The sequence below is a fragment of the Saccoglossus kowalevskii genome, chromosome 12 (assembly GCF_978046115.1).
Source record: "Saccoglossus kowalevskii chromosome 12, keSacKowa6.1, whole genome shotgun sequence".
NCBI lineage: Eukaryota > Metazoa > Hemichordata > Enteropneusta > Harrimaniidae > Saccoglossus > Saccoglossus kowalevskii.
The window spans coordinates 23,787,871-23,805,931 of NC_140652.1; the positions used below are offsets into that span (position 1 = coordinate 23,787,871).

The window sequence follows — 18,061 nt, forward strand, 5'->3', positions numbered from 1 at the left end:
TATGTATAAATACGGTGGTTATGTATTCAAAAGAACTAATTGAAACGTCTTCATCATGTCTTGCATTCGATTACGCCGTCCTGGTTGGTTGGTTGGTTGAGAACTGTGCTGATTTTCATTTTTGTAATATTTAATAAACCGCCAAAAAATAACTTTACACAGCCTTACTGTGATAACCAGGAAAAACATTTGAATGCAGAAAACGCCGTATTCAATATGAATGTCATACAACGTATATAACTCGTCTAAAATATATTATTTGTTTACACGAAATACGGAAGAACACTGAACGACGTCCCTGGCCCTAAGAAACCAGAGTTACGATAATAAACATTCTACCAATATACGTATATCCACACATGCTAGTGTATGATACTGAATTGCAAGTATTATTTTTCAATTTCGTTTCAATTTTGTAACAATATCGAATAACAATTGCTATTCGTTTAAAAAATTAACGCATTCGAAAAGAATATATAAATACACGGTGTGTACACACATGTAATATGAATGTCGTCTCAAAAATACTACCATATCCTTAAAAGAATGGCAACTTATAAATATTACAAAAGACAAAGACATATATGAGTTGCAATCAAATACATCAACGTCACATTGAAGGGATGAAAAAGTGTGTATCAATACTCAATCAATTTTCCCCGTACTCTAAAAGCTATTTCATTGCGAGAAAGCCAAGCGGGTACATCGTGTGTTTTAATTAGTTAAAAATATGATTACTAGCAAAAAATAAACTAAGGGATGGCTCAGTTATTACGAACGGAGTTGAAATCGGCACAAGGTTGTGCATCAGAACACGAGCTGTACACGGAGCTGCACACTGTTTGAGTATAGGTTTATATCAACACCATTCTCTTTCAACAAATACTATACTGTCAAAATACACAACAAACAAAACAAAACGGGGTCGTTCCAAAGCAGAGTCCACGACTCTTAATTTTTTTAGCTAAACGAACTGTGCAATCGCAGATAGAATGTCTCAAAGGGAGTAGCTGGGCACGCTGGCGAAACGCACGGAAAGCGCGGCTAAAAATCACGCGAAATCGCTACAAAATACCTGTTTTCTTTCCAATAAAATAGTCAAATAGTTCATGAATATTGCCGCGTATTGTGTTTCCCTGACAAGTTATTGGCGTAAATCAGGTACATTTAGGAGGAATGTACCCGGATGGATACGTACCCGGGTAGACATACGAACATGGCAGCACGTCGACATTCAAATATGTCTACCTGTAATGCGCTTCTCTGGTTGGCTTTCATGGTCATGAGGTCTAATAATACGTTTTGTTGAATAAAAAAAAACACTTACGAGAGGTCAATGACTTTCGACATTAACATATTCCATATTAGCGTCTAAGTGTGTGTGTATAAAACAATATATGAAGTGTGTTTACTGACATAACTGTAGTGCCCAGTGTGTTCAAATTTAAATGTTATTCTGTCACCAATGTGAAGTCGAGACAAGAAGGTGAGCGTTATAAATAATGAATTTTATCGAAATATGTGTATGGATGTTTGTTGAAGCATTTGGTTTTTCAAAGAGAAGTGTAGATTCACAACATAAACTATAATCAGATGAGTAAGTTTAAGCACTTTTGAAAGAACGATTTATTACATTTTTTATTCACGAATCTCAGTTGTAAGCATTTGGTAAATTTTCTATTCATATTCATAATAGCTTCCAGATTGGAGCTGAATGGCGTGGAAAATCACAATCATCGTTTTATGCAGCAAGGTGTTGGGTGCCCCCGGTTTTTATTTATACGATACCATATTTCGTTCATCCAAGTATCAAATATATGCAGAAGTGTTCACATATATTATTTTATTACATTTAATTCTTTAGGCTGAATCATATATATAGTAGAATGACTTCGGGTGCTCGAAAGAAGAGAAGAGGAACTAACAGATGGACGGAGAAGAAACGATAACCTACATGATTCAGAGATAGAGTTACAAGGAAAATGCGATGTTTCAGACAATAGAGCATTTATTAATAAATATATGAATTGTTGCCATTTTATTGTCTACTTAATTACTACAACGCATGTGCATTTCATTGCAAATATTCTATATTGTAGCAATATATCGTACAGAGTACTTTATGATAGGTCAGCAGTAGAGTTGAATTGCTACTAAACCATCAACTAGATGGTATGTGTGGTGGTTGCTGATGCTTGTGAAAATAAAAATAACGAATGACAGGCTAAGAAAATAATCATCTTTTGTATAGCTGAAACTAAGGTGACTCTCTCGGACGTTGACGGCCTACTCCCGGTCGTGAAAACTGAGCTGTTCAGTGGAGTGAATATTAATTTTTCGATTTGGAGCACGTTGCATCAATACCGATGTATGTATGATCGTATTTATTCACACTAACCATACCATACTTGCTACACGTACTTTGCGAACATTTACTTAAATATTTACTTGAATATTTATCGCGTTTTACAATATAACCTAAAATTGCTCGAGCAGTACGTTATGGAGGAAGCATTAAATAGCCGAGAATGAGTACGATTCAACCACCACACTAGATTACACTACAATCTTGTACATAGTCGGCAGTGAAAATTCAGTAATTAAATCAATTCAATGCAAAAACCGTGATATACAACTTCACTGTAACCATAGTAACTATATATATATATCCAAATATTACTTAATATTACACTCATGGAACTAAACCGATCTCCATTGCGTTTTTTTTATCGTACCTGCAGAGTCTAAATCCGTTTTGTTACATAGTGCCAGATATTGTTTTGCGGCATGATACACTATATAACAGTAATCATTTGTAATTTGCGTAAAGAAAAAAGTTCGGAGAGATAACAGTAAAATTGACTTATATACATTATATACATCATTTCGATAAACCATTCTTTGCTTTCACATTTACAGCAAGATAGTATACATATACGTGATTTGGTGCGCACAAAACCTGCAGTAGACGTTGGTAAAAATGATAGGCATACACGACTAACCATTTTCACCTTCCCCACTGCGCAGAGAAGGTCATTGCATAATAAATAGTGTTTAATATCACATATAACAGTAAAGCGTTATCATGAAACATTAATTTTAAGTCGGAACCTCTGAATCATTGATTTCGTTCAAATTAAATTATTCTGTACTTGATTAGTGTGTCCGTATATAATCTGTGATAATGCTCCAGGGTTCCTACAGATCTAAAAGAAAATCAATGCTTATCTCCCAAGCGAACCCACAGCAGGGGGTTAATATTTCATTTTTGGAGTTAAACCCCATAGTGGGTTACAAAACACAATTTTACTGTAACCATAGTAACTATATATATATATTTAACTTTAAAATTTAACAGATTTTCATAACACTCCCAAAAAATCAATAAAGATAGGTAGATACGCATAATATAGTCTTTCTAAATATAATCCGGTTGCGGGAAATGATGCATCTGCGAGAAAGTATTGTCTTGTTATTTTCCGGGTTCATTCATTCTGTGCAGTACATTTTTAAATTCAATTTTCATAGGCCGGATATTACTGATTCATACGGTCTGTGATGCGCGATTTTTGTATTCTAGTGCCTTAAAGCTCGATCGCATACTTACAAAACCCCGCGTCGTGTGAATGCATTTGACTTTATACTGTATGTTGTCGAATTATACGTGAGAGTTAGAATATCAAAGAGATCTAGTAATTATATTCCAATGTAGTAGCGTCTCAATGAATGTAGATATAAAATAAGCTATTAAAATGGAAATAATTGATTGAAGGTCGAACGTGATAATCGAAATAAAGCCAAGCTTTATATGTTTATTATTAACTAAATTTACTTATTTTTGATTGTGCACGATCTTAATTTTTCATGGCTGTGTGATGTTTTATTGACCACTTTAACCTAATTACTATTTTGGTAGTTGGCCTTCTTTTAATTAGCGCTAATAATTGCATAAAACATATCATTGCGTAAATTATTCACAGCAACATCAACATAAGCTGTGTAAATGTCGGATTGCTATGGATACGGGGATTTGAAATCAATATTGGATTTTACTGTGGAATATAATAATGCCGAGCAGGTGCATGTCACAAAACGAATACACGCCCACCAGTCAGATATATAGATCAGGAATTGTTTGTATCATCATTGTGTACATCTAGCCTGGAAAAGTTTGAAAAAAATAGTTGTATATATCACGTTCAGTAATAATATTATTTCAAATATAAAAACTGTGACGTCATTTCAAGTTCTCCGAACTTTACGCGCACATAAATTTGTTTCATCCAAGTTCAGTTTTGATATTTTACGAAAACGGCCACGGTTTAAATTGACTACAAAATTAGTAATTATATTCATCTTCGAAACCGTAACTATAGCAACGACTCCAACAAATAACTATTTCTTAATCGAAATAGGATAAACTAACGATAATCGGTGTTCATGAACGGCGATCATTGATAAAATGAGCCAAGACACTTTATGATGTTTTGAACATGCGCTCACAACTCTATTTTGATCCTTTAGAAGATGCAAATAGTGGTTACACATGATTCGTGACCCCTTAATACGAGATTTATTAGATTCGTGTAGTAAATTTCATTTATTACTCGCCGATGGCTGGGAACAAATGACAAGTTCTATACTCGTTTAATAAATTTGATATTTTAGTACCATTCATGAGATATCTACTATTAGCGTACATTGTCAATGTATAGGCAATTTGAACCAAGTATGCTTATTCTCAATAGAGAAAACTGCATAATCCACGAAACGTCTACCTATGTAAGTCAGAGTGGTGTACGCAATGTAAAGTAATTAGATTTGTCGAACTTTTAACTCTATCAAAACAGAATACACGTGATGTAAAAGTCGGTCGCATTATTGTACTCATTAGGTAATGTAAACACGGAAAACTACTCTTACAACAAACCAGGAATGACTTCGTTTGCTAACTCAAGATCTCTAGAGAGTGGAAGTATACTCTTATCTCTAACGCTTGGTTATATATTCATACAAATTAAATAAATTGCATTCGACGACTGTTAGCATCAAAATAAGAGATAGTGACATTTGAATTCAGAGATCCTTGTCAAGTTGACCTAGTTATATGTTTCAGAATAAAAGTCTATATAGTCTAAACATCGAATGATCGAACGATTGCCAACGAAAATGGGTTTGGAATCGTACAAATTGTTAACGCCGGCGCCGTTATATTGTTGTACAACTATTATTATAGAAACCCAGACACACATGCCTTGCAAATAGTCCTAAATAATGGAAAACAGCGACATCCACGACTTTCACTTGATCGAAACACAACTAAAAGAAATACCAGTTCTTAAAAGAACAATGTGGTTCTTATAAACTGATATAACATTTTCAGTACAGTAAACAGTAAATATATATGGTCGGTATTCGATAGCACTGATGAATACCTGTTCATTTCCCTGTCTTTTATCTGGAACATTTGTGGTGCTTTGTATATTTTTTTGATTGTGTTAGCCATAGACACGTTTGAAACTCCAGTGGTGCAGAACGCCTTTAATTTTCATACATCGCTTGTTTCTCTATCAAAAGACAATAACTAAAATACCACCAACGAGTTGCTTGAAGAAATTCGCGGCATTTCAATAGCACTGCCTCTGGTTGAACAGGAAATCCTCTTGGCCAATTCAATTACGGATTCTGTCTTTCGACGAAGTAAGAAGAAAGATACACGTATTGTAAAGGTCATACGTCTTGTATGGCGAAGAAAGTGATGTAGGTAGAATAACGGATATGCGGTATACCTGCTTTTTTTGCAGATTTCCAAATTAAAGCGTGATTCAACTTCCAGGCAAGTTTAAAATAATAGCTGCAGCTCAACACATGATTGAAGAGACGATATCCAACGTTGTTTCTCCATATGCTTAATAATTATCATTTATCATAAATGAAAAAAAAAAGTTTCAGCAACACACATTAATATTTGTTCAATGAAACGATTTGATTTGTTAGTTAGTGTAAAATCTAATTATGGTAGTTGGATATCAGATTTACTTGAGAATAGTTTGCTTTATTCTGTTTTTCAGAAACCCCAGATAAAAAAAATATATCGTCATCGATTGGTTGTCATACAAAACACGGGTCAAAAACTCATATAGATTATGGTGATTCTATTTTATAGTTCTTGCGCGTTCTTACGTTCCTATGTTCTACCTGTTCGTTTTAACATTTCCTTCTATGCTATCGATAAAGAGCCATTGCTCGAAACGTCTAGCTATTTTTAATAGTTATTTAGGACTACGATTACCAAATATTATCTTCTGTATATCATAGTAATTTTTAGTTCATTTCCCATTGTGTGTATCAAAAGAAACAAATTGATATGAGACAATCTTACAAATAAAGCATTGATCAAGTATTGTTTGAAATATTCAGGTTTTACATGAGAGCTTTGTTTCTAGGGTGAATATAAATTGAAGTAAATCATCATGGTTCTGTAGTAGTTGTGAAAAAAAAAACATTATACATATATAGATACGTGGCCAAACCCATACAGAATCCGGCTACAAAAGTGACCAGTTTATCTGCGTGAAAATACCAGTCACAAACGACTCTTATACACAATGACACTAACGATACAATGCTACGCAATTGTAGGATATAGGTGAATTTTTCCTTGAGAGTAACCAAGTTTATGCCAGTAGTACGAATTCGTTGAATGGCACTTGTTGCCAAATAGCATGTACAAACTGTGCATTTCAAAAAACCGAACTACGTCTATATATAATCCATGTTAAATTGAAAACATCTTCAAAGATAGCATAACATTAACGAACAAATTATTTTAAGAAAATAATGTAATTCGTTAGATCACTCCTCTTCGCTTCACCAATAATTGTATATATATTTTGTATCATACCTCTAGCAGTAACTTAAAGAAAACCAATTGTCCACAAATACGTCAATGATCAAACAAACAGTTATTATGCGGAGATGGTCATAATTAATTCGTATAGTTAATTCCCACTCATATGGAGTACAAAATACTTTGGCATTTCTATAGCTTCCCAGCCCCAGTCAAAATAAAGTATTAGCCTCTAGAAAAATATAAAGTCAACCAAGAAAAAAAAAACACAAGCTCATTTGTAGCATCTCACTTAAGTCAAAATAAATCGTAATATTGTCATTTGGTTTTATGGGGGATCTGCTTTATTGGTAATATTCAATTGGCGGCATATAAACTTAATACTAAGTGGTGATTTAATAGTATTCAATTCTTATTAGATATACTAAGATTGAACATAAATAATAGTTTATGCATACTATGTACAATAACTACAAAGATTGGAACACATAACACGTACTAGAAATAGAGCTTGCAATTGTATTTTTTGTTATTAATACCACGTTATAACCATAAATGTCTGTTCAAATCTATAATTTAAATGAAAACGAAACTACGTATGTCGGAACAGGGGGACACGGACGGGAGAAAGCACGAGTATAATAAAAGAGGATAAAAATTCAAGCATCATGTTTGAGGCGACGGCATTGATAACATAGAAAATCTCAATGTTATCTTTGTCTGCCAGTGTCTATTTATTTTAAATGTGAAATTTATCCATAACATAATGTTTTTAGAGCATGTATATTAAATTACGCATTAGTGTTATTTTATTACATTAAGCCAACGACATTTACGTAAAGTAGTTGCTGTAATATTATGTTATATATTGACTCAACTCAGAATTTTATTTTAAAATATTCACTTATATGAGCTGAAATGATATGACTACAATCTTCAAATGTGTAAATTAGTGTCATTGCTATTCAACAAAAGCGAACACACTGAATAATTTGTATATTCCAAAGGTACCCTTTGAGTGTCAATTATTGGAAGACATTAAATACAGATCTTATTAAGAGAACAGGAACTCTTGAATGTCTTTTTAAAAAACTGATGTGTTTTTAAAAAACTTAATATTGCTAAGATTTGTAGATAGATTTATTACTCTGTAATATATTCTGCATAATGAGAGGTTTTCACGGTGGACAAGAACAAACACGAACGCATCAACGTACAAAATGAATATTCGGATATTCAGATCGCTTGTACGAATACGTTTCATATTCATACATTCGACGTTGATGTGCATATTACATGTTAATTTCTTAGTGCACAACACTGTTGCGTTAATTGGTCACTGCACGATCTCATAAGTGTCGATAATTATTAATCCAGACCGGCGCAGTTGATATTATCGAATAGCGAATGTGTTATTATTCACGTCCATGTCATTACTGTCTTGTTATTGGCTTCTAACAACAACAATATGGCTGACGCAGCCGTCTGTTCGTCTGCTTCAAAAATATTTAGGAATTTTAATATATAGGAGTATAATTGTGTTTTGGATACAAACGTTCTGTGATGGAGAAGTAAAATAATTTAATATTGAAGTTCGATTTTGATATTGAGAAATAATTACCTCTAAAGGTTGTTATTGACTACACGTTTACACACAATAATGATATTAAAATGCGATATGAACGAAAACATATGTTGTCAATATTGTTTTTTTTAAATCCATTACTGTAGAACTCGGATTATGAATTTTCATAAACAGAAAAATGTTGCGTTTACGAATTACGCAGCAGCATTCGTAAACAGGACATTCAAAACTCTTAATACGCATGTTCAGTGATTGTTGTACATTTTCATGCACATGCGTATTAGAGAATGTTATTGTTTCATCAAATGAATACTCAAATGTGTGCTACAAGAACAGAGTTTCCGTAAATAATAAATCATATTCCATCTATATCAATTTACATGACCAAACAGAAAAACTAAAAATATTCTCGCTCATATTGCATCTTTAAACTAGGGTATGACAATGATTCATTATTATTTGTGTCTTTCTTATTACGTTAATTACCTCAGAGTAAAGACATGTAATAACATTATTATCTATTATAGAGCATCTCGCACTTCTCCTGGGAGCATCCGGATGAAGAGGACCTTGATCATTAAAATGTCTTTTAAATGAGGTCATAGGCTTTCAGTGGACATTCTGGGAATCCAAATTATCGAGCCTTCGTGGTAAACATCAGAAGGCACATACACGGCATAAGAGTCGAATGTCTAGGCGAAAAACTGCAGTAGTCTTTGAATATCGAGTACTAGTATAACCGCAAGACATCGGATATTACGTTACAATGTTAATATCGTTTTTAAATTAGTTCGGATATTGTAATCAAATAGTTGAATAATTGGTTTATTGGGACCGCTCTAATTTGTGTGTTGTATACCCATATTCCTGGGTGTTACTATCCAACACAAGATGAGACATAGACGAATGCAATAACAAAAGTGTGTCTGGATGTTGTTTGTATTGTATTTTAGTTTGCCTTTGAATGTGAATATCGATTGGTTATTTTAAGCATGTTTCTATGGCAACATATACGCCGGTATTTGAGACATTGTTGTTGTTGTTATTGTTTTTAGAGAATCATAGAACAAAAGGTACAGAAATTCAAACGCAACTGCTTTTCCTTTCCTACTCATTTTATCTATCTATCTTGTGGTTTGCATTTACAAAATAATATTAGTCGGTGCACAATTTAGGCTCAACTAACCCGAGTTTACAAATATGTTTGTACAACGTTCAAACTGCTTTAATAATGCAAATTACAACTGAAAATTAATTTCGAAAGTTATTAATATTCAATATACAATATTACTTTAATGGCAGATGATACAAATTATTTTTTTCTCTCGGAGACAAATAATTTGAACTAATGTATATGCATATATGTTATTACTTTTGCATTTCAAATTAATTTCATTTTAAATTCATTTTGTTGGTTTTTGTCAGACACATTTTCATATTGATATTGTTATCCATGACCGAAGCCGCTGAGTGTATTCCTGTCGAAACTAAACGAATGTGTTTGCTCTTCCATAACGGGGTATATTATAATGTTATTTATTATGCTGACATAAAAAATTAAAAGCCGGAACCACGTATCGAAGCATAGAAAATACAATTTCAAGAGACCAGGACTCAAAGCAACAAAGAAATGGCATACGTTCTGGCACATTGTCTGAATAAATGCGGGAAGACAAATTGTTGACTAATAGTCTCTGATAGCAGTTGATTTTTGTGCTACAGTGCAGTTAGTGAATACGGAGTGAGAAAAGTGTTTTTGTTTCTTCGCGTTATGCTTCTAAAACATATCAGCGTTTCGCAATGTATGTTTCTTTAGGTAGTTTCAGGACACTGCGTTTTGTGAACAGGTGGGCAAAGCTGCTTTTTTTCAATAGCAGCGTAATCCGGGATTGATTGAAATCGGAAACTTCGTGTAGCACTAGTATGGGTTATTCTACAATGGCGTTGAGCGAATATAACCACTGGGTGACACTCCGCTAAAGTGTCGTATATATTCACTACTAATATTATAAACAGACTCTAAGAAACAGAACGTATCACCCCTTTCAAATTGGCAACGCGTGATGCACACAAATTTATATCAAAGAAGGACATACCTTCTGACAATACTATCATGATTATTTTGTCTCTGTCTCTAGTTTAATGAGATTTTCAAATATTTCCATTTTCATTTTTCAATCCATATATTTTGTCGTTTCCAATTCATCTTCAGTACAATCCAAAGATACAGTACATCGAAACATCCATTATGTGTTTCTTATAAATTCTAAATGATTTAGTTTTTATCTAGTGGAGGCGGGGCCTCCATGTAGTGTTCTATATTTAAACATCCACAATGCATTAACTATATTTAAAAATAAATGTTCCCGGCACTAATACGTTGCTGAGAGATACAAATTTGAAAATATTTACATCGCATGCATTAAATATCACCTTGATTGGAAATCTAGCTGAAGCAGAACGTAGCACGTTGCGCATCAACACATATGGTAACACAGCCTAGGGCATTCTACTAGATGATCAATTTAAACTTTTAGGATTGTATGTCAAGTTGTAGCACACTGCGGCAAAGTGTGTGTGTCTTACATTGCCTGTAGCGTCTATTGTTCTGTGATTACTTCCTGTCATCTTAGCCAATTATAATGGAGTTTCCTGCAAACAGGAAATGACGTAGTGACGTCCCACCGATACATGAGATGACACGTGTACATTAATAACTTTATGTATAATTTAACCATTTATTAACACACTGCTTCGCATTATTTATGGATATGGATCTATTACTGCGCGAAAAAAAGTCGATGAATATGTTATTGCGAGTTTATGCTATTGTATGCCTGTTGATATTTGACCCTTGTTAGCATTTGTCAAATACGACAGAATAAATATTTTTCAATGAAAGAATATCGCGATAAGAAGCGAAAACAAATTGTGTGGGCGTCGATTTGAATGTCACGTGTTTTTGTATGCTGTATAGCACGATTTGCCTGATTAGCTATGTAGGTCTGGCAGATAAAACGATTATGTAGTTCGAATCTAAACATTAGGGAGATATTGTTGAGTACGCTGTCACGTTTGCAGATACCTCTAACGACAATATCATTCATAGAATTACTTCCATGGTGTTAAAATTGTGAATTTATTAAATAAAACGGGAGACAGTATGCCTCCTTTTTGTAAATGATAAATAGATGATCGTTTTCAACAAAATCTGCATATGGACAATTGGCACGTGTTGCCTAAATGTACTTTGATGGGACTCTTTGTAATCTTAAATTAGTTTAAAATTGTTTCATAGAGATATAAACCAACAAAGAACGACATTTTAGTGGTTAACTATATTTAGAAAAAAATACCAAATAATATTGAAGGATTTGTCGGTACAGAGTCAGCTGGCGTACAAGCGTAATGCAATAAATATGATCAATTTACCAACATTTACTATATGCGGCCGCCATCTTGAATATGGCTCGAATCTAGATTGTTTTATTTCTCGAACGTAGATTTTTAAAATAATTCATAACTATAAAAACTCAAGAATCATTTATAATATTTTGTTGACTATATCATTGGCGTTATGATGCGATGTATTCATATTCAATATGTCATTTATAACAAAATATATCAAAACATACCAAATTGTCACTATTGCTAAATTTAAAACCAACATAACAGTGGTGATACCCTTAAATGTTATATCTTTTAGAATGTATTTTTTTGACGCAATGTATAACATATTGTAATTTAGATAAACTCTGGATATTTTTTTATTATGATTGAGGGTCTACCTTAATTAAAAAGGTGATTGTCGCCGCATAACGCCTTCGAATTCCGTGTGAACAAACAATGTCTTACCGGCGTTGTACGTACGTTGGTTCCACACCGGATATGACACATTCATGACTACTAATCGTACTTTCAGAGACCTTTACCGCAATGCGCCGTTTACCGATATTGATAATTTACCGAATTCGTAAAAAATGATGTTGTGATTAGCATGCTAGCATGCCACGGCTACCTCACATACAAGTGAAAACCATTTTACATGAATATTCACACGCACAAATTGATCTTACATTTCACACCCTCTTTTATCACACTCTTGTTTCCCGATAGGTATTGATTAAGTATACATTGCGACGCATACCAAGGACAATCCCCCTGTGAAATGAACAATCAATTGTCCGTCTGGGCCGTCATGATTATAACAAAATCCGACAGTATTAAAAGCCATCTGTAAGGTCAGAATAGGGAATCTGACTCGCCGGATATTTGTGTTCATGTTTTCAATAAAAGTCTTATAATTAATCGTAACGTTTTCGCCATACAAAATAGGATTCCAATGTCTCCCAAGTTGCAGCTGCCATTATGTGGTCTGCAGACTAGTTTAACAGCCTTAAGTCCCAGCAGGAAAAGCTTCCGAGAAGGCTTGCCATTTGACATTTTGAATATACGCATTCAGACTGTGATAACGATATTAATGGTGGACGGAATGAATCTTCAACATGGGTAATTAGAGAGGTAGATATGATGGAAGAAGTACGATCTCGACAAGATATACGCTATCATATCCATTACCGTCGTTCCATGTGTAATCGTTTTATGACTTTATTTTTGACGTCCATCGATCTTTGAAAACAATTACAGAATATATGATTATCTTCTAGAGCGGTCACGAATCACGAATGTTTCATAAGCCGCCTCCTCCCGTCGCCAAAAAGAAGTCATATTATTCAGCTATGTATATATATTCTTTGGATCGATGTTTGAAGTAAGTTTCCCACGAATTGTAAGAAATTTATCTCTACACGGTATGTAGTTTGCGTACTACTCACACTGAAGATCATTAATATAATTAATACTGAAAAGTATTAATAAATAGTTTAGAGTCTAGAATAAGTATTTATTTAGATTTTTAACAACATAATTTAGAATTAGGTCTTAGAGAAAAGCGCTTCTACTTTTCACCAGTACCACTAACAATTTGACAATTCGAAAACACTTGATTGTCTAAAATGTTTACAGATCCTTTCCAGCCATGATACTTGTATAATACATACTTAGGTAAATCCAATTCAAACAGTTTGATACTTGAAGTCATTTACATATTTGTTCCGGGTTACATTCGTTTCGAGTGGCTTTCATGAGATGCACTTGTAGTTATTGGTACTAACAATATCCTCTGCTAAAGTCGTTATTGAGAGTGCGTGGACGTGTATTCAAGAGACGCCCCCGTTAATGATATTCATTCCCAGGGGTGAATCATCTCTAATGGCCACAGAAGTGTCTGAGTGCCATTAGCTAGAAATTGCACAATAATGCGTCTCTTTCCTTCAACCCTGACAGTTGTGAATTTGAAAATATTGCGTCTTTAGAAATGAAAGGACATCGCTTGTACTCGTCCCTTTCTTTAGTCATCGCGTGTCAGTCACTAAACGGTTAAGAAGCAGTGGAGAAAATACCCGGATGTATTATATTCTGTGATGTACAATGCATTATTATTCCGCCATTTTTCCTCCTCGATGATTTACAGCACTACCCATTACTGGCCCCTGAAACGTTCAGCTTGAATAATTTAGTAACAACTCCACGTGTTGAAAGTTGAGTGCGCACCTGGTGCTAAGTACCCTCTAAGGCCGAGTCGTGATGTCTATGAAATTTTATTTAACAAGCTGGTGGGTCTCCCCGCTCTGATTTAAACCTTATATGTATGATATGTATGTGTGCATGTGCTTGCATACACTTAGGTGGGGGTTGATATTCTTGGATACCTACGGATGTTTTATACGCAACGATTCTTGTTTTAAGTGTAGTGTGTTGTCTTATCATCAATCGGCAATCATGTACAATTACAAGAGGAACGCCGCTTTGCACGAAGAGGTTGTTTGAAGGAGAGACTTCACCAACATTCAGAAAAACACCAAACCCCTGAAGTTAATCTGAATCGAGCGGGATTTGTTAAGACCATATAAGCAACTTTAGCGCGCCCGTTCATTGACTCGATCAATAAGCTGCAATTAAATGTTGTATTGTGCTCTGATAAGAAACTCACTAAGTTTGCAACGGATAATGAAGAAACAGTTCTTCTCATTTTTATCTATCATAGCTATCTCGCCAAATACTATAAATTATGAAAGGCAACGACAAGTGGGGGATATGTAAGAAACAATATGAAATAAACACGACTTACTCGTTGTCAGGTGCAGGTAGGAGCGTAAGGAGGTAATACAGATCAATAGTCGATTAGTAAGGCAATTTCCCACCTATGTCTACCGCTGTGCTCTCTCATCCACTGCCGTAGCCTGTCTACTACTCTGCTATGCCCTGATATCTCTAACGAGGAGCCGAACTCGCCAGCATGTTCCACTGCATATTGTGCGGCTAAATACACCTTCTCCGTTTCAAATTACTTGCTGTCTTTATGTGGGTTTCCGTTGATAATCCGCTGTGGTCTTGTGTCTATTTTCATTCGCAGCTGCTTCACAATATGGCTGTCAAAATGATACGTAATTCAGCCATGTGACCAGATATTATATAAAAAATGCACATGCAAGCATAAAAAGTGCCTGTGCGTCAGTTGCTTTGTATCTGCGCAAAAAGCACAATTGCACGAGAGATGTTTTCCGTAATTTATCGTGCAATACAATAACTCACACTCAAATACGACAAATAGAATTAATATACATATACAAGTATACAATTAAAAGCACTTATTTACAGCGAATATATGCGTTATATACCAGTAAATATATTTCCTGCCATAGCTTGCGTCCTACTTACCTTCGGCCACTAACAGACTTTTCTTAAAATTTCAAACGCGCACAAAGACGAGTGTGAATAATTTATTAGCGCCATAAACATTAGTGAATTAATTGTTGTAATTTTGTATGTGAATAGAGTCCCCAGAGAATCTTAATATAGATTAACACAGTTCTTCATCGTAGTCCGTTTTTCTTTGAATATTGTCAATGCTCCCGCTGAAGCGCCATATTTATTTGGTGAATGTTTGCATTAAAATATACGCGTCGCTTCAATAGAAATGATGGTCTGATAAAACAGGCAAATAATATTGATTTTTAAGAATAATACAAACTTAGAGCTCTGAGTCTATTTATCAGTTCAATGCGAATCACTAAAATTAATACTTTTCAGTAAACATGTGCATACCCTGCGTTCAAAACGTTCCTACATATCCTTGTTTTGATGTTCAGAAGAGTAAATGTATTACGCCTTACCTGTGTACTCAGCGTAATATGCCGATGCAATCCCGTGTAACTATATGGCTAGTTTCACAGTCACGGCAACACTCTATGGTCAGCCAGCAAGTAAATATAAACTGCTAACTGGTCACACGTTCTGTTCGCCGCTGATACCACGGACTAGCAAGCATGCGAGCTCGGACAGCGCGGCAAGAGTATATATCACGCCGAAGGTTTTATTTTGTTATCAACTCCTTACGGTCATACCATTTTTATAGAGGGGGTTATCGCTGGATATACAATGTGCACTGCTTTCAGGGCCAGGTGGATACACTTGTGATAAAATATTTATGCATTCGGATCCTCCTTGAATAGTTTCGTGATTCTGAGTTGGTTACGTTTTCACCTTCATGGCATATAAACCCTATAAAACCCTACACTAAACCACATGTTCAACCATATCCAAAAAGATTCAATATAAAACGAGTGAAAAAAAAATGGCAACAAAAAACATATTCCCTACCTATCTTTAATTATTACGAGTTTAATTATAACGACCTTCCGTTGAATAAATTAAATAATTTACTCACTTCGTTTACCATTGTTGATTATTCTTAGTATTGCTAAGATACCATGTTATACTTACATTTCTTGCAATAGAAATTATTATTATTATTATTCAAAACCGCATGGTGAGGGGTGATCATATTTCACATCGTGTTTCTTCAGAAATATGCATACATAAAAGTCGACTTTGCTATGAGCAAGGACTACAATTCACAGTGCCATTAAAGAAAACATTTCAGAAAATAAACCCTTGCATTTTATGATTAAACACTCATTTTTATTCATATGAGTTATTGTTATACTGTCTTTCACAATTGTTTTATAACAACATGATTCAAATGTTTTTTATCAGTCTTATATTTGATAATGTTAATGTAATAATAATTACCACATTGAAAAACTAATTAAACTGTATCAATGTCATCTACTTTCTTCACTACTTACCAGAGAAACACCTTTTAATATCTATAAAATTTGACTCATACTATGTCAACTATGGCAATAGTGTTGACTTCATACGATGGATCGTAATTTCCTAAAAATAGTATTCCAATCAAGCATTGCGAGTTGTGCGTACAAAGCTGTGGGCGCTGATCAGTTACTTATATTGAGTAGTCAAAGGAAAGGTCGGTGATAATCTGTAATTACTTTGTTACTCTGTTATTAGAAAATGAATGTTGGACACATAATGTAAAAAGAAGAATCGATGGACACACAATGATCATCACTACGATTAGATGCATTCGACCGTTCAAAGTTCAAAACTTTGTCATTAATAATATATGATCATATACAAACAAACTTGGATTGAATTATTTGGGGCGAACTGTGATGATACATGGATTATCGGAACTGCACTGTGATAGTTAATTGGCACGCATATTCGCGGGCCGGAACTACGTCACAATACGTTCTATTTTGCTAAGATGCGCACCACTGCTCCATGTATTTCTATAGACTGCAGAGGAAGGCGGTCGAAGAACCGGTGAAACAGATAAAGTCGAGTGAACAGCACAAACTGAACTACGAGACAATTCTAAACAACAACATTTCTATATGTTGCACATGTAGGGATAATCTTGTTACACTGTTCAAGTGAGTCTCAATAATTCAGTTTTCGACCGCTGTTTTCACCGATTGTGGTTACCAGACAGTGAAAATACCCGGATGTTCGCTCCCGAGAATAATTGAGCATTAGTCCTGCCCACTTTCCAGTATTGATTTCTGTATGCCTTGTCGTGTATGTGCAATTATACACTGAACTGTTGAGGAAGCACGTTGTGAACGGCCACAAAAATGCAATAGTGTGGCATATAAACGTACAGTCATTGATTAATATTGCGACAAACCAACAAAAACGCAAAATTGTGACTCACCTGCTAGTCTCCCTTCTACGCAACTGAACTTAACGCGTGTATTTAAATCAGATAAAGACGAATGGGGTTCATTAAACGCGTCGTCACTTGCTTATTGTCAATTTAATAAATATTGCGTCACATTATAAATGTCATACATTAATTTGTACTGGTCATCAAATCCTGTCCGCAGTGTTTGAACTTCACATTTGGTTGATTGTCACAGTCGTGGAAACAGAACTTTCCGCTTTCTTCAACTCAAAACCTTACACTTTGTTTACGTCGCTAATAGTGGTTAATCGCAGGTTAAATACTGTGTGTCACTCTGTGTGTATGCATATCAGTAAACCCCTAAAGCTAATACAGCTGAATTTTGAAACGTCACGTTTTTTAAGAAACCTTGTAAATTACCGCAGTTTTTATTGTATATTCGTCATACCGTACAACTTGGTCAAGGTACAATCTTCTCAAATAAGAATTAGTGAAGCGTTAATTGCTGCGGTTA

The 18,061-nt window shown here is 34.5% G+C and overlaps 1 protein-coding gene across 2 annotated transcripts in view; it reads right to left on the reverse strand.

The window, feature by feature from the left end:
- The window catches only part of LOC100313745 (synaptotagmin B-like protein), a 72,921-nt gene extending 57,078 nt beyond the window's left edge, over nt 1–15,843 (reverse strand). The window contains exons 1-2 of one of the 2 annotated variants that reach the window (XM_085505851.1): nt 15,671–15,843; nt 14,626–14,926 (exon numbers count right to left, since the gene is read on the reverse strand). In XM_085505851.1, coding sequence (XP_085361977.1) covers nt 14,626 — 1 coding nt within the window. In that variant the 5' untranslated portion in view covers nt 14,627–14,926; nt 15,671–15,843. 2 annotated transcript variants of the gene reach the window in all.
- Between the last annotated feature and the right edge of the window lie 2,218 nt (nt 15,844–18,061).